Source organism: Anticarsia gemmatalis, chromosome 27 (assembly GCF_050436995.1).
Source record: "Anticarsia gemmatalis isolate Benzon Research Colony breed Stoneville strain chromosome 27, ilAntGemm2 primary, whole genome shotgun sequence".
NCBI classification, from domain to species: domain Eukaryota; kingdom Metazoa; phylum Arthropoda; class Insecta; order Lepidoptera; family Erebidae; genus Anticarsia; species Anticarsia gemmatalis.
Window position 1 is genome coordinate 3,509,394 of NC_134771.1, and position 24,575 is coordinate 3,533,968.

Below are 24,575 nucleotides of genomic sequence, written 5' to 3' on the forward strand. Positions count from 1 at the left end.
CGTAAAATAGAAGTTATTGTTTATCCTGTCAGTGCCCTATAGCATATTAAATTTCAAGTAAATAAGGATATTGCGAATTAACAAGCGATTTAACATTTAGGTAACATTGCAACCAAAAACATATATTAATACCAATCCTAATAATTTTATAAATGCGAAAGTTTATAAGTCAAGATGTATATTTGTCACTCTTTCACTAAGAAACTACTGGACGGAGTTTAATGATATTTGATACACAGATAGTTTATAACCTGGATTAACACATAGGATACTTATTACCACGGGAAATCTTTTCAAGCAGACGATGTCGCCGGCAGAAGCTAGTAAGTTATAATTTTACGGCCAATGAACTCCCTCTGTCTCTTCCCTATTTATATTTCCATAATATATGATAGTAGGTTATATTTTCCTTACATTTCGCCTTTAAACACTCGTTGGATTAGACAAATTATATTCTAAACTCGACCTTACTCGAGCATGTAATCCAAAACCTTTTGATCCTAAAATATACAAAATGGAACCCAGAAAACTATATTATAACAAGCGTAATAATATCCAAATATGTAATATCGAGAATACACGAATTTACACTTCCATCCAAAGACAAAAAAAAACCTTCTTGTCCTACCATCGATTGGTATCCTCATAAGAATTCAAACAGCACTGGCATGTGGCCAGCATTGTATCACATTATATTATAATATTTTATATAGGCTGTATACTTAGGCTGTACGGGAGTCGCCTTGGCCTAAGAATTGGAGCCATTTCTATTAAATGTGTTATGTGTTTCATGTTCTTTTGTCGTAATAAAAGGCTAATTTATTTGTGGAGTTTGCTAAGCACGAGTTTTCGGATTATAGGAATGTATGGCGAGGTCTGTAGTGTAATGGTCTGTTGATTATGAGGTTTAGGTCAAAATGCTATTGGTCTCTTCTTCTCTTCTAAATGGGTAACGTGCCTGGTAAGTGCAAGAGGCTCGCCCCCTATAACATGGGTCTAACATTGTAAACGACGAAACCTGGATGTATTATTTACACCTCTGCTTATAAACCTTCGGGTATCACAGGCGTGACATTATTTATTTATTTATTTATTTATTTCACACACACTTACATCTAACATTACAGTCACTAAGACTAATGCGTTAGAGAAGTTACATTATAATTATACAATATATCATTCTTATTTGCTAATAGTATAACTAATTACACAATATGTGGCCTTTGTGAATTCGTTCAGAGAACATAGAAATATATCAGCTCGATCATTATGTATGTATTGGTTGTGATATTGGATTTGTGTAATTCAATTCGTTATAGCAAATACTTCTGCTCAGTGGAATAGCTCCTATGAATTCGTACGCATTTAAAAAGGTGTTAGAAAGAGGTTAAAAGGTCCTATATGTTAATCCGTAATTAACATAGAGGATCCGAGGACCGAACATTAGTCCGTTAGACATTTTAATACTAAAATAAATTTAACCCATTAGTGGCTTAGCTGGGCAAAGGTGTCCTCCCAAAATAAGGGATGTGATAGGCCTGGAGTCCGCCACGCGGCGTAGTGCGAATTGGAAATACATTTGACATTATACCTATCTACACACATGCATACATAAAACCACGCCTTCTTCCCATAGGAGTAGACAGAGACCATGGAACGCCACTTGGTGCGATCCTTTCAAACTTTCAATACCTGTATAATCCTTGAAATAAACCAATTTTTTTATGAATTTGTGAAGTCATAAAAAAATCGCTTTAGGAATGAATCAAACCTGCATTCAGTAGTTTTTTCCTACAATTTTTTACTCAAACTTTCGCTTTGTAAAAGGATATAATTTAATTCAATGTCAAGTACCTATATCCCTTTCTTTGTATCTATTAGTGAGTCATCGAAACCCACCCCTCTCTTAAACTCTTGGGGCGTTGTCATAACCACGGGGTTAGGCGTAATGAGATATTATTAAATAGGGGACCCCACCTGACTAGGGAGTCCAATTTGATTATTATTGATACACACGATTTTAAACGATCAAACGTATTTTATCGCTTCAATACATAACGAAATTAAAATTTCACTTCAACATCGGAGTAAAGTCTGAGGATTTTCAGTGATAAAAAAAAAGAATTTAATCCATTTCTGTGTCACTGTTGGACCAGCAACTCTCGAAACCAGGAAAGAGCTAGGCCTTGTGTCTTATGTGCTAGCCTAGAACGGGTTGGGAACTTTGTATCCCTACAAGAACTAATTTAAACAACTCTCAGACAGACAATGTTTGATCATCATCAAATGTTTTCCTTCACCATTGGACAAGTGTTAATTATTTTTGACTCACATAACTTCAAAAAGCCACAGTTGCCTGAGGTTTGAACCCTCGACTACCTAACTAATTGAGAGTCGAATGCTCATGCCATTCGGCTATCACTGCATAAGTTCATTAATACGGGCCGAAAACATTTAAAAAATATTTCAATGTAAGTTCCAGTTTCACAGTTTATGGAGAAGTGTCGGATAACCTATCCGATGGATAAAGCGGTATCGGTTATCGATACTTATACGAAGAGGTGAAACTTATTCAGAAGTGTAGAAAATAGGCAATAGCCCTTCTATAAAAGGTTTATTACCAAACTGTTATGTTTTGTTCAAGTTATTTTCGTGTTCTAATTAATGAATCAGCCTATGAATCATTATTTATATACAGCCATCAATTACTTGTTATTTTACCCGTTACGTGTATAATTTGTTTTATTTATAAACGAAATATGTTTGGTAACTGATTATGCTTAGTAGGTTATCGTGTTATAACCCAGGTAACTGGGTTGTGGAGGTCCGATAGACAGTCGTTCCATGTAAAATCCGGCGAGACTGGAAACCGACTCCAACATAGTTCATAGAAAGGCTAAGCTGATGATGAACTAATTATGATGGAGGACCTAAATATTCAATGAAATTTTAATAATTTGGGCAAATACTACAGTAAATTATTTTATGTATGTTTGTTACTCTCCCAACCAGAAAGCACAAAATTAATTTTGATGAAACTTAGTACACAAATAGTACACAATATACCTGGATAAACATAGGATACTTTTTATTCCGGGAAAGCTTTTTATATGGACAGTCTAGTGAGCAGAAATACTTCTGAATATGTGACGTATAGTCACCTATCAGAATATAGGGTTTTTATAAGGTTCTATTCGAAAATAAAATTCCGATACACTTCTAAAATCAGGTTAAAACAATTTGTAGTACAATCTCCGTAACTAATAAACATAGATAACAAATTATCGGTACTTATCAATGAAACTATTAAAATTATAAAATATAATACAACTGTCTTATCAGAAGCATTTTAAGTTTATTCATAACCCCATTCGTTTATCTTAGAATTCGTAATTACATTGTAAAATGAAGCGCTATTAGCTTGTTGCGCTCACCGATCGGTAAATTAGTGGGTTAAGCAACGTCAGCGCGGACATCCCATAGATGGGTGACCGCTTAGTGGTATTTGAGCTCCCAGTTATTCTTAACTAGCTGACCCGCGCAACTTCGCTTGCGTCACCTAAGAGAAGGGGTCAAAATTTTCCCCGTTTTTGTAACATTTTTCGTTGCTACTCCGCTCCTAATGACCGTAGCGTGATGTTATATAGCCTATAGCCTTCCTTGATAAATGGGCTATCTAACACTGAAAGAATTTTTCAAATCGGGTCAGTAGTTCCTGAGATTAGCGCGTTCAAACAAACAAACAAACAATCAAACAAACAAACAAACTCTTCAGCTTTATTATATTAGTATAGATTAGGATAACAGTCAATAAGCCATTTCGAAGGCCTTCAACAACTTTGACACTAAGTAAACATAAATTATGTTGGACATAATTTTTTTTGTCCCACTGCTGGACAAGGGTCTCTTCCCAAGAGAGGGAGCGGTTATAAATTAGAATGATTGAATCTACGGCGGTTCTTAGACCTGCAATAACATTAGGTAAGGGTTGTAGACCATAACACGTAATGTTCAAATACAGTTAGGTCACATATAAAGCTAAATTTAGGTAAATATGGCCAATTATAATTATACACAATGTGATACAATTTTCCTGTTTCCAACACAAAACCAGGCTTTGTGTGTTCATGATTAACTAATCAATATTTGCAGGACATTATCATATACCATTATTAAATTAATATAGTTAATTAGTGATAATAATTATTATTGCCATTGGTCACCATTAATTAAATGAAAACTAAAGCCCAACAAGTATATATGCATACATAAAATTATACATTTTTAGGCAGAGACCAAACAACACCAAATACTACAGTCCCTACAAATTTCCCTTGCCATGTTCACATCCATACATCTTGTCATACAGGACTGCCCATAAGACACTTGGCTCCAGACCTATTGTAAGACATTACCTTCACAAGATCATAACATTGGTAACTTTTTCTAAATAATTCTTAGTGTACAAGTCTCTATTGTCAAAATGCCTGCATAAACAATTTTAATTGATTTTCATTTTATATGAATCATATATTATGATTATAACTGTGTTATCCTTCTTGTAATTGACCCACAATTAAAATGTTATAAAATCTGTTATGAACTATATAAAAATGAATAACATACAACAAAATTACAAAAATAACTATTTTAAACTCAAAATATGCTTTTAATTTTTTTAATGTGTTTTATAAATTGAGATTTATGACATTATAAATTATCAAGTTATAAAATAAGTAAATAAATTCATTTTCAAAGTCAATAGAAATACACAAACTACGGAAGACCAGTAATATGTTAGGAAAAACACTATATTGTTATCTTTGCTTACAAAAACAAGTTTCGCAAAAAAAGCTGAAACTTTTTGCTATTAAATAAATGGTCGAAGCATAATAGGTTTCTATAAGGCAGCATAGACACAACAATTAACTTTTTATTGGCATTCTCTTATATTTAGAATGTCATAAGTACATTTCTGTTATAACTAGTAGATAGAATCTAAAATATTTATGTATATAACCAATTACTGACTGAAAGCTGAATATCTTTAGCAGTTCTTAGAATGAAAGGGTTAAGTTTTTGTCCAGCACTGACCAAGATTGGGATTTTTTTTTATTTTAGTCATGGGGCAGATGGAACAGTTTAGTTGACACCCATTCTTAAAAAGACTGGCTGGAATAAAAAATAAATTGCCATATGGCCAGTATCTCTAAACTCTATTATTTTACCTTAAGCTGGGTTACAAAATAAAAAAACAATTTTGATGTACCTATTTAGTTACAAACCAGACAAATGTAATTATTGAATATAAGGTATCATGTTTGTGTGAAGGAAGTTTATCAACACAATTATATCTGCTTCAACATAAGGTTGTGTTGTTTTTTACTTTGTTTTTAGACTTTGATACTCATAATTACAAGTTTCCAAGTAAAATTAAAACAACACTCAGTGATGTAATACCTCTTATCTACAACTATAATCAAGACATTAATGTAACGGTATTTGTTATGATATAACCCAGAAACTGCACGACATATTTTGATGAGAATTTCACTGTCACAAATATTATTCTAGAAAAAGTAGTTCAATAACTTTTTTAGTACATCTTTACAGGTGACGCGCGTAAAAGTACGTATCAAAATGTTTGTTTGTAGTATGACGATAGTAATGTATGCACAAGTTATGTTACTTGGCAGTTTCTCACCGCGTAATTGTTAATGAATCGTCAGTAATTACTCGTTATTAAGTGTATCCCAACAACACTTTCACCAACGCATTTCTAACATTTAACGCACTTATGAATGAAATAGTGATAGTAATAACATATTAGAGTATCACTTACGTCGTACGGTGCATTTTTCTCCGCAATTGAACTTTTGTCACGATCTGCAAAGAGGAAAATAGGACGATATGAGCATTGTGGAAATCGTCCCCGTTGACAACGTAATTATCTTGTTACAATGGGATTATAACAATGGAATGCGTTGTACTATTATTAGATTTAGTAATGCACTACCATCGTCCTCCGTGCCCGATGCTCCAGTCGCGTTATCCGACTTTTTTGATGCCGTACTGTCCATTATTTCTATGTGATCAGTGTCTCCTGAAGCCATTTTTGTTTCTTGTTACATCCCCTATTTTGAAGTCTCTCGCTCGTATGTTTGCACAATAATAATTCTCATGGCTCACATCACACTTGCATCGCTTACACAATGATTCACTATAATTTAATTAGAAGAAATCAATTAGTTTACGCGAAAATGCTCGCCCGTAGCATCCGTCTGACACGACCACTCATAGTAACTGGGTTGCAAATTAAAATAAAAAGTGTAAATTTAATATTTGTGTATAGACAATAGAGTTAAGTGGGTGGATTGTATTGTTTGCACAATAATGCAAGGTACACATGATACGATATAAACAACACTAAAAATGGGATTTAGTAATATTAGGTAGCTACCTAATTGTTCAATGGTTTCAGTAAGAATTGTGTCACACAAAGAAACTAAAAATCAATTTATTTATTGAAAGACATATGTACAGTTATTATGCAAAACTATAAATTAAACAGCGGTAGACTTTAATAAATACGTATACCGTAAAACGGGGTGAATAGAATTCGCGGGGTGAATAGAAAAAAAATCACGAAAGTTTTCAAGGCCAATATTTAAGTACTCCTCGTTGAAGAATTTAGTTCAAATTTGAAATGATTACACGTCGATATTACTTCTCTGCGGTGTCATAATTGTTTAAATGTTTAAAATGATATTTATACGCAAAAAATTGCTTCAAAGACAACCGTCCTCGAATGCCTTAATATCGACCTCCAAAACTTTGGATTTAAAGTGGGATTTCCTTTCTAATGAGTTGTTTGAAGTGTTTATCTCTTTAAGTGTATATTAATCTATAAAGATACAATATTGTTAATTGAAAAAACGTTTTTAAACCTTAAAAATATTTTTAAATCACAGAAATAGTCATTTTTTTGTATAAACGGGGTGAATAGAATCGTTTGAAGGGTGAATAGAACTACAGTATGGGGTAAATGGAAACATAGCAGGGTTCAATAGAAACGCGTAAGGGGTGAATAGAAACGTGTGAGGGGTCAATAGAGATTAATAAATAGGGTTGTCAAAAACTGTAAACAAAATTAACATAAACAATAAAAAATTAATAGTTATTAATGTTCTGAAATTCACAATTATCATTGTATCAAAGTTATAACGGCAAACTACTGCATATAGTATGAAAGTTAGTTAGGTTATCTTGTTTTATTTTTGAGTTAATCTATACGAATCTATACTAATCTATACTAATATTATAAAGCTGAAGAGTTTGTTTGTTTGTTTGTTTGTTTGAACGCGCTAATCTCAGGAACTACTGGTCCGGTTTGAAAAATTCTTTCAGTGTTAGATAGTCCATTCATCGAGGAAGGTTATAGGCTATATATCATCGCGGTACTACCAATAGGAGCAGAGTACGGGTGAAAAATGTTACAAAAACGGGGACAATGTTGACCCATTCTCTCTTATGTGACGCAAGCGAAGTTGCGCGGGTCAGCTTGTGTAATTATCAACGGTTATTTCAATTTTTAAACACACAACCTCCCTTTTCAGCATGTTGGATAAGTCGTCTTTGGCAGCCCTAACAGTTTTTCCATTCACCCCTTTGGTCGTTTCGATTTACCCCTATCGCTGGGTGAATAGAAATTGACCATTTTTTAAGGAAATATCGTAAAATTATGCATTTTTTTCGACAAATATGGTTTTAGCTCTTTCTTCATGGCGCCGGACATGATATAGAATAACCCAACAATAAAAATAACAAGTTATTCGCAACAAATTTTTAGGACAAAGTTGAAAATTGTTTCTATTCACCCCGTTTTACGGTAAATGTTTTATATATTCTCGAAGGTTCTAGGTAACATATATAAACGGCTAATTCTGAACTCCAAAACGTATTTAGGTATTGGCTGATTCACAAAATACATTTGCTTGAACGTATTATTTTTCGTCTTACGTATTTTTTCAAACGAGTTGCCTACGGATAAAATGATAATTTAGGCAAAAATTAACAGCATTTTGTATTATCTTCCTATGAGGTCTGATTTTATGTGTGTAATGCCGCTGGACCCCTAAATGGCTCCCCCAACGTTATTAGAACGTTATTGTAAAAGTAAATCAATTATTTCTGTAGTTTTAACTATTATCATGTTATTATTTCAAAAATACCGTAAAACGGGGTGAATAGAAACAATTTTCAACTTTGTCCTAAAAATTTGTAGCGAATAACTTGTTATTTTTATTGTCAGGTTGTTTTATATCATGTCCGGCGCCATGAAGAAAGAGTTAAAACCATATTTGTCCAAAAATATGCATAGTTTTACGATATTTCATTAAAAAAATGGTCAATTTCTATTCACCCAGCGATAGGGGTGAATCGAAACGACCAAAGGGGTGAATGGAAAAATTGTGTTTTAAAACGTTTTTTCAGTTAACAATATTGTATCTTTATAGATAAATATACACCTAAAGAGATAAACACTCCAAACAACTCATTAGAAAAGAAATTCCACTTTAAATCCAAAGTTTTGAAAAAAATGTATGGACCATTAAGGCATTCGAGGACGGTTGACTTTGAAGCATTTTTTTGGGTATAAATATCAATTTAAACATTTAAACAATTATGACACCGCAGAGAAGTAATATCGACGTGTAATCATTTCAAATTTGAACAAAATTCTTAAACGAGGAGTACTCAAACATTGGGCTTGAAAACTTTCCTGTTTTTTTTTCTATTCACCCTGCGAATTCTATTCACCCCGTTTTACGGTATTTACTTTATTTAGCTTCATTTATAATTTGATTTATCTTTACATCATCATTTTAAAAAACATAAAAGTTATGCATTATTTATTTCATGTAGAAACACCAATAAACGCCATGTTTATTTCTTTTCCGTCAATTCGTTGCCGCGGTAAGAATTTTGTAGGTTATTGCATATCTTAGCGTCTCTACGAAATTGATAAATAATTACATTCAATTCAAGACTAATGTTCTTCTAAAATCAATTCAATAACCAGTGCAATAACATTCCGCTTTCAGTTTTCAGTCAAAAAGCACTAAGCTGTAGATATTTTGAAGAATACATTATAGCAGCGGCGTTCATTGAAAATGGGCAAAAAAGTGAGAGAATACAAATCCGGCGATTTTATATTTGCCAAAGTTAAAGGATATCCAGCATGGCCGGCTCGGGTGAGTGTTAAAATCATTTGAAAATGTTTTGAATTTGTGTTACGATGAAAACACGGTCGCGTCGGTGTTCTAATTGGATGCAAGCGCGGGAAGACATGTTGTGTCGTATACCCGACGCCTTCGCAGTCGCCCAAGGTCTCTAAAAGCAAATAACGGGTATATTATACAAGCATGATATGTTTTTTATGTTGACATAGCAACAGATCAGAAAATATCTGATAATTTTGTTGAATAACATTCTGTATGTGATTATCGTCTTTTGTCTGCCTACTGATGTTCTGTACTTGATATAAATATGTTTCCTTTATTAATTTAAAGGCTATTTCTATGTTGAATTGATTATTTAATCAGAATCATAATGTTCTGGCTATGTTTTTTGTCTATAGTCAGGGGTCAATGACACTTTGTAGATAAATACAATTTCAATGTTTTTCATATTTGTTCATTTGTAGATAGTGTTTAATGTGTTTTCCTTGTCCAAAATGGATGCCAAGCTAAGGAAGTCCTTAACTTAAATTTTTACTGTAAAATGTCACTTTTCACAAGACCACACTCGGCAAACCAGATTTATAAAAAAAATGTTATATACACCTATATTAACCATGAACATTATTCATACATGAGATTAATATGAAAACAAGCAATAAATTATAAACAAACACAATAAGAAACAAGAAATCATGGGAGTCAGAAAAAACTAGCATTAAAATTGTTATTGTAATATTCAATTCAAAACAAAACAATATAGTTACACTATCAGAAAATAAATATTAATAAACATTAATTAAATTTTATTCACCACTGTAGTGTTTATACCTAATCATAATTATAGTACAATATTGTAACAGAAATATAAAAAAAATATTTCATGTGATATAATTTATCAAGTTAGTGAGTGATATTACTGTAATCATTATTTCAAATGTCAAGTGTGTTTTCTTATCACACAATAGGGTAGCGGACTACCGGTCAAATCAGCTACTCTTCATGAAATATCAAAAAAAATTTAAGTATTAAAACATGAGATAGTAAACTCACAATTTGTGGCAAATATAATGTTTCAGTCTGTAATAATTAAATAATTTATTTATGAAAAATTTTATGCATTTTGGATGAACCATTCACAAGTACAAGTGTACCATTAAAAACTTCTATTGTTTTTTAATTAACACAGTCAACATTTAGGTAAATTGTGCTTCCAGAATACAATGTTTATTTACATATATTTACTGACAGTTTGTGTATGAAATAGGTATTATAAAACTTATAGGGATTAATCTAGTACAGCTGTTAGGCTACTAGGTAGGTCTCCCTTAATGAACAGGACTTCATTATAGCTCCTTATGAAAATATCATTAAATTATCTTTGTCTTTTGCAGGTCCAAAGATTGAATGGCAAGAGATATTTTGTATATTTCTATGGCACTGGGGAAACGTAAGTTGCAATAATTTGATTATTTATACTTTTTCTTTCTTTTCTACTTAAATTATCAGCATTTTTATTAAAGATACATCTATCACAGAGTGATTGGCAAGAAATATTGAACAGCTCTAACAATTAATAATTTAAAAATGCCACAAAATACCAAAACAGTATTATTGTTATAAATAGCCACCCATCCTGGCAGTTTATTTACCTTAACAAATAATGTATTGGGAACCTTTCTTTGAATTTGGAACAACAAAAACCTTACTTAGATTTTGTATGATAATGTGTAAATTGTTTAATGCACTTCTTGGCGGCATGCAAAGACTCAAGGCCTAACCCCTTCCCTGTTTGGAAAGACACCCTTGCCCAGTAAAGGGACAATAACACATTAAAAAAAATTTAGTGATTGTGATAAATCTCATTAACATAGACCATCACTTTACAGGGCAAATCTCCCACCGAACATGATATTTGACTACGCAGAGAACAAAGACAAGTTCCTAACTAAGACAGTGAAGCGTCGTGACTTCAATGATGGTGTTAAGCAGATTGAACATGACTTTGCCAACAATGTACCTTTGGAACAGGTCATTGGTATTGCTGCTGAGGTAAGTGTAGAATTTGTTTATATAATAATATACTCTAGCTCGTGGCTTAGTTAACAAAAGCCGCGCGGATCGATCCGCGAAGTTAAGCTACGCTTGCCGAGGTTGTTCTGTGGATGGGTGACCGGCTTGTAAATTCGGAGCTCCTCCGTAGTTTAGAAGGCACGTTAAATTGTGGATCCCGGCTGTTTGTTAATAATATTCAGAGGCTTGAAAGTCTGTTAACCAGTCTTACCAATGGGTAATGTATCATAGGCAGTTGCTCCATGTAAAATACTGGTATCCAGCTGCAATCAGTTAGTTTAACATAGTTGGAAGAAAGACTAAGCTGATGACAGTTCTAAAAATAATACTAAAGTTAATTTTCAGCCATTCAAAATACACCTTTACCTAACATTAGCAAATATTTTCAGGAGCCAGCGGACTCTACAGCCAACGACACAGTGAATGAGTCCACAGCCAATGACACAATGGATGAAACAGCTGCAGACACCACAGCAGCAGACGAGACCATGGCTGACGACGTGAGTAATATTCTTATATGTTTTTATTATAAAAGATATAGTACAGGAATCGAACTTGACACACCACTAGTGGCATGGCGACCACCCTAACCAGTGTCACGGAGGCCGTGAAAGATTTCTCTTTGAATTTCTTTAGCACCCCTGCAAAATAGCTTTTTATATAGTCACTAGACTTCCTTGAATCTAGTCCAGAGAGCCCCACCCACCGTAATTAAATTATCCAACTTTTTTTCTCTTATTTATTATTTATTTTTGGACCCGCTACCGACCTCCTACGAAAACCTCCAAGGTCTGGGCTTGTATTGTCCTGGGGACAATAAGAAAGACCTGCGAGCATGAAAGTGCCATTATTGAGAATAAACGGTTTTTGTTTCAGACTACTTTAAATGCAACAGCAAATGATACAGGAATTGAAGATTCAGATGACACTGGTACCCTCGTCATTGATGAAGGAAAGGTTTGTATTACTAATCAGTTTACTTATTCATAACATTCTACAGACTGTTGTCTATGTCAAAAATATAATAAAGAACAGATTTCTTGGGTTTAAAAAAAAAAACATTGCATTGCTAGTGATTTAGTCTACTACTAGTCTGGTAGTCTAGTCTAGTACTAGTCTGGTCCGTCCTCGTCAAAATTATTTATTTTTGATTCAAGTCCAATATAATACTACTCTGGACTTCTATAGATAATATCAAAATTAGAAAGAGACCAATAGCACTTTGTCTGACTCGGTAATCAAACCTGAGACTTCATATCATGATCAGCAGTTGTAACTACATAGACAACAGATGTTATAAATACTACTATTTATATTTACAGCAAAAAGGCAGGAAAGGCAAGTCAGAAGCGAAAGCGACTCCGAAGCCAGCTAAAGAGCCAAAGACACCGCGCGGCAAGGCCAAGAGAGAGGAGCCAGCTAAGGAGGATGATGATGAGAATAAGAAAGAAGAGGAAATTGTTAGCAGAAGTGGAAGGAAAATACGACCAAAGAGGTAAGATTTACTTTGCAAGCGTCTCTACTTCATAGAGACGTAAAGTCTTGAGTCAACGAGGCAGGTTAAATGCGGATTGGGGACTTTGAATGGTCTCCTCAAGGGAGAGGTCTTGAGTCCACAACTCCTAAATGAGAGTGGGGGACTTTAAATGCCTTCAAGAATTGTGTTAAAGAACTTTTTGGCATGAAAGGTTTCATCACAAGCTTTTCCTTCAGTGTTTGAACAAGTGATTCTTTTTGATACCTACAAGGTTCGAATCCTTGACCATTTATGTGGGAGACAAATGCTTAAACCACTCTCCTACCTTTGGTCTAAAATAAAATTAGACCTGTTTATTTTACTTTTATTTTCATAATTTTTCTTTCACTTTATTCATCGGATAGGCAATCCGATACTTATCTATAAATCGTGAAACTAGCCCTAAAAAGAGAATTGAATTAAATGGATTTTTTAAATTATAAATGACACTGGTTTTATAGATTATGCCATGTGTCCATAAAAAATCCATATATTAATGTTGCCACTTGCCGAAATGCAGTTTTGAAGATGTTAACTGTGTTTGCGATTGTGGCATACATTTTTTTATTTAACTGATTACCTACTTCAAATATTTTGAAGTGAAAAACTACACAAATATTATATTCTAGTAATAAAGTACAATTCCCGAACAAGGTCAAACAAATGTTTATTCTGACAAAATCGAACTCGCGACATCCCTTGCAATAACAGCATCATAGGTAATCCCTAAAAAAATGGATGGTAAATAAATAAATAATGTTTATTTTGCAATCCAATGACACACATTTACATATTAACAGTAATAGCCACACTAGGCAGAGCCTGTATCGTGGCTAAAATGAAATAAATGCTATAAAACTCTACTGTATCATATTTTAATATCACCTTTTTCACTCTTACTGGTACATCAAATAAGTTCATAAACAAAAAAATAAAAATAATTCTAATTTCATAGGTACATAGACGAACAAACAGAGGAAAACGCGACACTGCCGTCCCCCGCGCCTAAGAAACGTCGCGGCGCCTCCCCCACCCCTGACAAAGAAAAGGAAAAATCGGCCGAACCCAAAGAAAAAGTTGCTGAAAAAAATATCAAACAATTCAATGCAGTTTTACAGGTAATAAAATGGTTCTAAAAGTAATTTTAGGTAAAATAATGTCTGTTCTGCTATTTATATGTTTTTCAATTTATCATTTACAGAGTGAGTTAGAAGATCTGAAAGAACCGTTTAAATCAGGTAAGTCATTATAATTAAAAATCGTCAATTTTATTTTTTACCGCATATAAAAACATAATAATTACAATTAAAATAAAATACATTTCTTTGGTCTCTACCTACCCTTATGGGAAGAAAGTGTGATATTATGTAGGTATGTATATAGAGTACGTAAAAATACTAAATTTAAATAACTAAACGTATTTCGTAAACTGCTTCTTTAATATGTCATAATAATATAGGCTGTATGCAAGTATTACCAAAAAAAAAACAAAATACATTTGAACAAACGAAACATAAATTCGAATTTCAAATCATTATCTCTTGCCGCGAAATTTGATTATGAAAAAAATACACGATGTTTTATAAAATTTTATTTATAAACTGACTAATGTAGGAAAATGGAAAATATCAATGATAATAGTTTATTAGTATTGAGTCAAGAAATATTCAGTCAATATGATGATAATTTCGCTACTGAAGATTGTTTGATGAAATATCGGAATAATGTTACTAACGAGAAGACTTGCGAAGAAGGTAAATAATATTTTTATGTCATTAGATATATTTTTTTTAAATAAATAAACTAACAAATAATTTGATGGTTTTAGTGAAAGTTTTCGTAATTAAAAATGAAATAAGTAATTAATTAATCCTGCAATTGGCATTACTTTAAATTTTAGTAAATAATTTTACTTCTTGTAGTATGAAAATACGAAAAAGTCGACCATCATTTTCTATCGTTAACTAAAGGCTATTTGATAGTAGAGTGTTATAATCATTTAATGAGATAAAGCAAGACTAGATTTTAACTTAATAATAATAGATAATTTATGCACACAGTAGTTTTTGTATCAATTTAAATCAGTTTTTCGTACATTTGTAAATTATTTGCAGCTTCAACATCCGAAAACCGAGAGATTATAGACAATGAACAAAAAGTTACTACAAACAAAATAATACCGACTTTCGGCAAAAAGAGGCCAAAACCGGGCGACAAAAATGTATCAAAGAAACCAAAAAAATTCGTTCCGCCTACTAAAAAGCAGAATAACGAAAATACAACAACTATTGGGCCAACATTTGCCAAGGAAAGTTTGACCAAACATTTGTCATCTGGTGATAACTTTAGCCAACCAGTCTCATACATTAATGATACTTATAGTTTATCAGAAACTCAAAATGTTGATATTCCTAGTTTTATGGACACTAGTATATCTAATTTTACTAACACTGATTCTCTGCAAAGTCATAGTATGGGACAGTCAAATAATATTATAAAAAATAGCTCAATGAACAATGAAATGGGTAACAATTTGACAGAAACATGTACAAATTCACAAGAAACACAGAAAAGTACCAAAAAATCCGCTTTTAAGGAGAAATCCAAGTCAAGTATAGGAAATATAATATCTAGTTCATTATTCTTACTAAACGATGATGAAACTCAAGAAATTCTAACACAAGAATCCGATAATTCCAGTATCAAGAATTTAAGTCGTAACCAGTCTATCAGTTCCGTAGCTTCACTATCAAAGACGTATAAAAATCTAGATTTTAACAGTTTTAGGGAAAACACAGAAAAAATATTTGAAGAAGAAAATAACAATCATATTATACCTCAAGGAGAAGAATATATGAATTTATTTAAAACGAATTTAACTGCAAATTTTAAACCAGTTGCAATGAGTACAGAATTTGGTGATATAGGTTTTAATTCAAAATATTCTGATTATATAAAAAGTTTAGGTAAAATTGATGGTTTGACTGAAGAAGAAAAAGCTACTCGTAAAATAATATTGCAAATGTATCCACAGGATAATAAAGTGTTGATTAAAATGTTTAAGAATAAATGAGTTTAGAAATAAAATAAAATATGATGTTTGTTATATTGTGTATTTATTCTATACCGTTTATTGACAATTTGTAATGAAGCAATCAAAGTCATTTAGGCGGCTTCGGGCGGCTTGACCAACTTTGACACTAGGTTGAACACTAACCATACGATAGATAGATAGATTTAGGTCAACTATAGATTGAGACTTATGGTTGTCAAAAATATAGTAAGCTAATTTACGAGGAAATAGTAAAAAGCCAGAATGCCTTCTGATCATTTCTATGAGTAATATCGAAATCAATTGAGTTAAGACAAAGCGCTTTTGGTCTTTTTCTAAATTTTTTTTTTTTTTTTTTTTTTTTTTTTTTTTTTTTTTCTCTATACATAGGAGTAACATTGTACACGGCGCAACACCGGTTAATTTCTTATACTTCTGTCTCATGTAATGTATGTATAGATTGAAATAGTCTAATAATCTCAATGTTTTCTTACAGAGGATTCAGAGAAAGACAACATCCTGATAACCTACCTACCGTCGGGCAAGTACGTAGGCATCAAGTTGTTCCAGTCGCGGCCGGCTAACTTCAAGAACGAGGCGGCGCGGCTACAGTGGGACAAGCAGGCCGCTTCTCATGCTGTCACCTTGAAAATACAATTAGGTAAGCTATTTTAAGCTATTAGACACTTTGCGGACAACTTACAGACTTTCTGCAATCATAAGTAAGAGTAGGCCTTCAATTCTTGCTCTATAATAAATATGCTATCTAATTTCCATTACAGCCATTATTTTTATAAAGTTTTCATACATACTTTAACAAGATAGTTAAATTACCATTTTCTTCGTTTTTTTTTCTAAAAAACAATACATTTATAACTTCTTCTCTTCAAATAAACCTCTAAAGTGTATGATTGTTTTTGTGTACAGAAAAAGGTCAAATCACATCGCAGTCAGTGATGGCGCAGTTGGTCAACGATCTCAACCTGACTGACGAAGAGAAGGCGACTCTTGACAAGGAGAGGGAAACTGGTATGTGTACTTTATGCTTCAATTTGATTATATCTTTCATTTACATAAGTAAATTACAGCAGACAGAAACGGAAAATACGTTTGTGTTGAATAACATAATCCTTTTACTAATAGGAATGGAGCAGCCATAAAAAATAATATTATAATGCAACGGGTCTTAAACATGATTGCAAATTATAGATTAGTATAGTTTATTTGTTTACCCATCGTTTCGATAGAACTGCATCGACCGTAGTCACGGGCTGACTAAATCAATAGATTTTTTTTTTTTTTTTTAATAACCCATATCTGTCCCACTGCAGGGCAAGGGTCCCAAACGAGGGGGAGGGGTTAGGCCTTGAGTCCACCACGCTGGCCAAGTGCGGGTTGGGGACTTTGCATGCCCTCAATAAATGTATTAAACAAATTTTAGGCATGCAAGGTTTCCTCACGATGTTTTCCTTCACCGTTAGAGCAAGTGATAATTAATTTTTAATACACACATAACTTCGAAAAGTCATTGGTGTGTTGCCTCGGATTGGAACCTGCGACCACTTGCGTGGGAGGTGCCAACTTAAACCACTCGGCTATCACTGCCCTGCCTGCAATAGAAAATGTTGTGATAAAAAGAAAATTACTAACTTTAGTCCACGCGGGCAGCTGCTAGTAAGAATACAATCATGACTAATTCAATCTAAATATAGTTTTCTTGAAAAATGCTTGTTACAATTTCAGAGGACAAGAAATCCCGATTGCAGTTCTTGAAGACGGAGATGAAGCTGATTGAACTGGATGCTAAGATCAAAAGTTGCCTGTGTCTCGAGAAGGCCGAGACTGATCTGTGCTTGAAACTACTAGACGAACTTATGGGTATGTGTTTAAAACTTTCAATTTGCATGTTTATTGTGTGATAGACGTATATCACGCCTGTGGTATCTGTAGGCAAGAGGTGTTTGAGATACATCCACGTTTCGCCATTAAGAATGTTTTAGTGGGCGGACCTATTGCCATTTACCGGGCACGCAATCAAATCCTGGGCTTCTATTGAGAAATATTCTAATATAAATTAGAAAAACTAGTAGTACTTTGCCCGAATAAGAATGAAGCGAAACCTTAATATTAGCAGTTGGTTACAATTAGCATGCCTTACAGTTAACGATTACGAAAAATGTATGTAAATGAAAATAGATGCATCATTAACTTCAACATTTTATTGAGGTATCGGTTTTTACACATGCTTCACCCTTTAAACGCCACGGTCGGCTATACTCGACAAATTAGAAAGTGCTTACGACGCTTTCGTCGGCAAATGTCGATAAAAATGTAGCGTTAAAAATAAGATGTCGTCCTGGCCGATTTCGGCTACGGCGGCCAGTTGGCTGGTTTCATTGAAACCAGCCAACTGTGCAGGACTTTGTTTATAGTGGCCAAGTGTGTGCTCAATACACAGGTACACTCTCTGTTCCTTTACTCTTAGAGTCTGGTCGGACGGCTAAACCGACACGACCAGAGAGAGGTCAGGCGCAGGACCGACGGCTTTACATGCTCTCCGAGGCACGGAGGTCTAAGTCAACTTCCTAACTCCGGGCAATCTCTGAGAATTTTTAAACAGAAAATCTCAGAAAAGACTTTTTTTAAATAAGAGTTATCTGTGAAAGGGTTAAACTAATGTCCCACTTATTCCCCTCCCCAGAGCTAAACATAAAGCCGCTAATGTTGCTGAAGCACCCCACGTGCCTGGAGACCATCAAGCGCATGCGCGCGTACGTCGGCAACACGCCGTCGTGGGAGCTGAGCGAGAGCGCCGCGCTCGTGTTCAGCAAACAGGCGCACAAGATCAGGAAGCAGGCCGACACGCTCTACAAGAATATGAAGGTATGGACTTGAAGATAACTGTCCCGTAACCAGTGGTGTGGCGCACATAGCCAGTTGCGCTCACCGGTTGGTAAACGATCTGTGGGTTAAGCAACCGTTGGCGCTTTCTCTTCCCAGAGGTCACTGGTTCAAATCCAAAACTTGAAAGCTATGTTTACGCATCTAAAAATACCTTGATCAATTAAATTCATTATCTCGACTTGTACTTTGCCATTGTTGAAGACTCGAGTCTCACAGTCTCTCAGTCTATATATGGAACAAACAAAAAATGAACCTACAAAGGGACAACAATATTAAATCTATACTAATATTATAAAGCTCAAGAGTTTGTTTGTTTGTTTGATTGTTTGTTTGTTTGTTTGAACGCGCTAATCTCAGGAATTACTGGTCCGATTTGAAAAATTCTTTCAGTGTTAGATAGACCATTTATAACATCACGCTACGGCCATTAGGAGCGGAGTAGCAACGAAAAATGTTACAAAAACGGGGATTTTTTTTTTCATCTTTCTTATGTGACGCAAGCGAAGTTGCGCGGGTCAGCTAGTTAGTAATATTTACACAATCTATACTAATCTATACTAATATTATAAAGCTGAAGAGTTTGTTTGATTGTTTGTTTGTTTGAAGGCGCTAATCTCAGGAACTACTGGTCCGATTTGAATTTTTTTTTCCGTGTTAAGTAGCCCATTTATTGAGCAAGGCTATATATCATCAGGCTACGACCAATAGGAGCAGAGCAGCAGTAAAAAATGTTACAAAAACGGGGAAAATTTTGACCCATTCTCTCTTATGTGACGCAAGCGAAGTTGCGCGGGTCTACTAGTTAGTAATATTTACACAATTTAATTACATTTTGTTACATTTCAGGAATTGTTCGTTACACCGGAAGGTCTATCGTTCTGGGAATTCTTCACAGAGCGCGTGCTTCAGTTCAAGAAGGTCACATCTAAAATAAGCCCTGATGAACTATTGGAACTGATCTATGAGCCTCTAGGTAAGATATACATCACTATCATAGTCCTACAACGAAATTCCATTAATGAGAATTTATTTCCTATATTTTATATAACACAATAATATTAGGTCGGGAAAAAAGTCATTATAGTATGTATGAACTTGATAAAATTGTCTATTCTCTACACAAAAAAGCTCGATATTTGGGTACTTACCTCACGAGCTCTCTGAAAGAAACCTAATGAACCGTGTACTCATTTGTGATTCTTGAAGCCTAAGAAATTTTATTACAAGTTCATACATACTATAATGCGAAAATACTTTTTCCCCGACCTAATAATATCTTCTTTGATTAATGACAAGCATTAAGTCCTTTTTACGACACTTTTCATAAAGATAATTCAAACGTTCTACTTCCTACTAATATTATGAATGCGAAGGTTTTTGATTATGTATGTATGTTTGTTACTCTTTCCAAAAAAAAAAACTATTAAACGGATTTTAATAGAATTTGTTACACTGATGGCTTATAACTAGCATTAACACATGGGATAGTTATGCCATGTCAAAGGCCTTTGGGCGGCTTGGACAATTTTGATACTAGGTTGACCACTAACAGAAGAGAGAAGAAAGAAGAATAGGATAGTTTTTATTCGCGAAATCTTTTCATGCAGACAAAGAGTAGGTTATAAATATTTTGTAAACTAACTAAATATAATGTTGTTAAAGAAATGTCGACGCCAACTCCTCACACAATGAAGACGGCAGTGGAAGCGGCGAACGAGGAGGAAGCAGACAAGGCAGATAAACCTGAACAGAACGACGCGGCCGCAGAGGAAACTACACAGAATAAGAAGAGTACACCAGGTAACACACACTTAAAAAAGTGCCTATACAAAAATAGGAAAATAGTGCCTATTAATGAATGATTGTGGGTTCAAATCCCATTTATTGCATTGTTCTCTATCATTCCTGATCAGTTTCTCAAAAGCTGAAAATGAATATTTTTAAGGTTACAGTTAATATGTTATTTCATAAATTATCTATACTAATATTATAAAGCTGAAGAGTTTGTTTGTTTGTTTGTTTGAACGCGCTAATCTCGGGAACTACTGGTCCGATTTGAAAAAATCTTTCAGTGTTAGATAGCCCATTTATCGAGGAAGGCTATAGGCTATATATCATCACGCTATGACCAATAGGAGCAGAGTACCAGTGAAAAATGTTACAAAAACGGGGAAAATTATGATTCTCTTATGTGACGCAAGCGAAGTTGCGCGGGTCAGCTAGTATTATATAAATAATACATACAAAATTAAACGATGTTGCCAGTTCTTCCTAATATAGAGTTTCTACTTCACTTTTCTTAGTATTATAGGCTGATTATCTCTTAATTTTTTTTAACATAAATTAATAATGTTATTTATTTTATTTAATACGAAGACCTAAGTTTTATTCCCATTTACAAAACTGTTTCGAGTAATGTAAAGCCACTAACATTGATAGTGCTGGTTCCCTTACGTAATAAACACACTGATTTTTTTAAATGAGATCTTTTTGTTATACTTAATATGAAAGTGAGTCACGTTGCGGAGGTTGAAAATGACCAATGGACTGAATTAACAAAAAATATATTTTTACAGCGAAAAAGAAGGCAAACAGCACACCATCAAAACCGGCAGTGAAACGGCAATCATCTAGAAAACAACAACAAGAAGACAAAGAGAAAGAAGTACAAAAAGAAGACACGCCCAAACCAGACCAAGCGGAAAGCACAGAGGAATCACAACCCAGCAATAACATGGACACAGAAACCACAGAACCAGTACAAGAAGAATCAGTCGAAAAACCAACTGAAAGTACAGAACAGGAGCCTGAGAAAGAAGCGGAAAGTACTACAGAAGAGAAGAAAGATGATAAAGAAGAAAGTGAGGTGCCGAGTGAGAAAGAGATAGAGAAAGTGCAGGAGAGTGATAAGGACAAAGAAGACAAGGCTGATGGAGAGCCACGCGCTAAGAGATCGAGAGAGGTTAGTTCTTGTGTGTTGTATTAGATATTTTTTAGTATTATTGAAACAGTATTATAGTGTATAATTTGTAGATGTGATGTATTAGGTTGGGGAAAAAGTCTTTTCGCATTATAGTATGTATGAACTTGAAATAAAATCTCTTTGACTTCAAGAATCACAATTGAGAACACGTTTCATTAGTTTTCTTTCAGTGAGCTCGTGAGGTACCCAAATATCGAGCTTTTTGTGTAGAGAAAAGATTTTATTACAAGTTCATACATACTATAATGCGAAAAGACTTATTTCCCGACCTAATATAAAACCCCCGGTTTCTGAGGTGCATTACTGCCTCCGTGGCGCAGTGGTTTAGGTCGCCACGCCGATACCACTGCAACGGGAGGTCGTGGGTTCGATTCCCACACGGAGCAATTATTTGTGCGATCCACAAATAATTGCTTCGGGTCTGGTTGTGCTTTGTGTCCGTTGTTTGTATGTTTGTAAAAGTCCCCGCGACACAAGAGCAATTCTTAGTGCGGGAGTTGTCTTAAAAAAAAAAAAAAAAAGGAAAGGAAAGGAAAGGAAATTTAGCGGTAGTTTATATATTCAATGGTGTTTAAAAATGATTATTTAGAATAGATAAACTACCGCTAAATGTAAGTACTCAGAAACCGGGGGTGAGTGTCTAGAGAGAAAGCCAAGATCCTTTCTTTTGGTCTGTTGTAATAATTTTACTTTTAAATTTTGATCAGTATATTTTAAACTTAAATTAAGCATGCAATATAGTTTTTAGATACTTTTTGCACAAATGTTTCACAAATAGCATGATTTTTATGTAATTAATATTAATTATAACATTAATTTACGGTAGTGGTATAGTATATGTACAAATTCCTATATAAAATATTCACAGTATACTAATTTACTTTAAACTATTTTTAAGTAGTGTAGTTACAATGTCTAACTTATTAATTATGCATGACACAATTGATACATAATTAGCCTTAACTATAAAAATATAAATTTGTAAAAACTTGGTTAAAAAATTAAGTTGCTGTTATAATATTTATTTGGTCCTGCTTTATTGCTGTAAGGGCTTATATTTGCTTGATAATTAATTAAAATTATCCTACTAATTTTTGATTAACACTGACTAACATTTTCTCCCTAAAGCTTCCAATATTTTGATTACAATAATCATATTTTGTGGCAAATACAATAATATCATCTTTTTAAAACATTTTAGCTGCACCTAGCTGTTACATTATCCCGTATTAGCCATGGATATCTGTATATTTGTAATGTTAACGGAAATCTATGTTATATCTATTAACTAGACATATATTCCCAGTAGTCCCCTCTACACTGTCACCCCGCTGTGATGACTGGGAATTTTCTTCCTACTTTTATTCCCATTTGTCACCCCGGGAGACAGTGTTAGAGGGGACATATGGGAATATACCGGCACATAGATAGTCTTTATCAGTTTGGGGTAGGCAGAGAGAGAACAAAAATCTTCAATTTATCTTATTTACTACTTCTTATGAGTTACGTTACTACTCCCTACAGCAATAAAGTATTCAACATTTTACAAACAGCTCATTGACGTAACATATTTATTTTCAGAGCAAGAAGACTGAACAGCCCCCGCCGCGGTCGCCGGCTAAGAGAAAATCAAAATTCTAAACAATTTTTGTATGAACGTCGGATTTTATTTTTATATGAAGCAGGAGTTTCGAGTTTTATGTGTATTTCTTCAATACTGTGATCGGTATATGATACTAGGTAGTGGATATGATTGGTGCAAAAACTAATATTATATTCTAGGATTCTCTCAGATTTTGTAAAGACAATGTTTTCATTATAAAAGCTCGGTTTAAATGATGTTTTTGATTGTTTATTTCATGAGTAAAGTGAATCATTGTATGATTTGAACAGTGAAATATAATATAGTTCTTTATGTACTTGAAATTTTGTGTTATCAAAGCCAAATGATAAAATTTTCAAAGTATTTTATCTAAATCTGAAATATATGTATCCAACAGGTTGTCCAATAAATTGGAAAGTACGTGTAATACAGTATTGAAGTAACATGTTTAACTTAATGTAAAAATATAGTGTTACAAAACATTTTGCTATGAACTTATTTGAAGTAATCATAAAAAACATAGTATAATTCTGCATGACTTTCAGAACAATAATATAAGCTTTTATTTCAAATGTAAACTGACTTTTAAATAATATATGTTTTACTTTTGTTTCATAAAAATGTCTGAAATGATGTTTTTTACAAATGAATGATGGAAAGTTCAAATAATGGGCATATTGCAGTCTTGAAACACACCCGTGACAATTTGTTTTTAAACATAAAGTAGTATTACCGAACAATAAACTTAGATGTTAAAAAAAGCTTTATTTTGTTCGTATTTGAAACACTTTTTATAAACTTGCAAGTTTCTGCAAACAGATTTTAAAAATTGCGTTATTAAAGTTTGTTATTTTCGATGAATATCTAAAATGGTAAAAGTACATTTTTTATTGTATTAGACTTATCATAGAGATAAATATTAGTTATAATTTACATTGTAAATATTTACAATAAACATCCTACTTATATGACAACTGTTGTTTCTCTTGATTAGCACATAAGCATTGTAAAGAAATATATATTTATTTTATTAATTTTCAGAAAAACATCATCTGCGAAAATAAATTTTCTTACTATCATAGTTCAGAATGAGATAGTCTGGTGACAGACAGACCAACAATAAAGTCTCTGTGGTAGGCTCCCGTTATTACCCTTTGGGTACGAAACCCTGACAAATACCTTTAATAATTGTACATAGAACATTT

The 24,575-nt window shown here is 33.5% G+C and overlaps 2 protein-coding genes across 15 annotated transcripts in view; one reads left to right on the top strand and one right to left on the bottom strand.

Annotated features, from left to right (window-relative positions):
* Positions 1 to 6,299, bottom strand: part of PIP5K59B (Phosphatidylinositol 4-phosphate 5-kinase 59B) — a 79,344-nt gene extending 73,045 nt beyond the window's left edge. For all 13 annotated transcript variants that reach the window (XM_076132152.1, XM_076132157.1, XM_076132153.1 and 10 more), the window contains exons 1-2: positions 6,017 to 6,299; positions 5,843 to 5,886 (exon numbers count right to left, since the gene is read on the bottom strand). In XM_076132152.1, the coding sequence (XP_075988267.1) occupies positions 5,843 to 5,886; positions 6,017 to 6,113 (141 nt within the window). In that variant the 5' untranslated portion in view covers positions 6,114 to 6,299. The remainder of the gene's footprint in view (positions 1 to 5,842; positions 5,887 to 6,016) is intronic.
* A 2,640-nt stretch (positions 6,300 to 8,939) lies between these two features.
* LOC142984490 (uncharacterized) lies at positions 8,940 to 24,344 on the top strand. Of its 2 annotated transcripts, XM_076132133.1 has the most exons (17): positions 8,940 to 8,976; positions 9,105 to 9,254; positions 10,634 to 10,689; positions 11,129 to 11,291; positions 11,702 to 11,812; positions 12,189 to 12,269; positions 12,635 to 12,807; positions 13,784 to 13,946; positions 14,030 to 14,066; positions 16,377 to 16,541; positions 16,808 to 16,909; positions 17,624 to 17,758; positions 18,582 to 18,763; positions 19,631 to 19,757; positions 20,447 to 20,584; positions 21,361 to 21,746; positions 23,349 to 24,344. In XM_076132133.1, the coding sequence occupies exons 2-17, from the start codon at positions 9,174 to 9,176 to the stop codon at positions 23,406 to 23,408; spliced, it is 2,160 nt and encodes a 719-aa protein (XP_075988248.1). In that variant the 5' UTR covers positions 8,940 to 8,976; positions 9,105 to 9,173; the 3' UTR covers positions 23,409 to 24,344. The 2 variants fall into 2 exon arrangements, with proteins under 2 accessions (XP_075988248.1, XP_075988247.1); XM_076132132.1 differs by lacking the exon at positions 8,940 to 8,976 and having other exon boundaries at positions 8,996 to 9,254.
* The last annotated feature ends 231 nt before the right edge of the window (positions 24,345 to 24,575 follow it).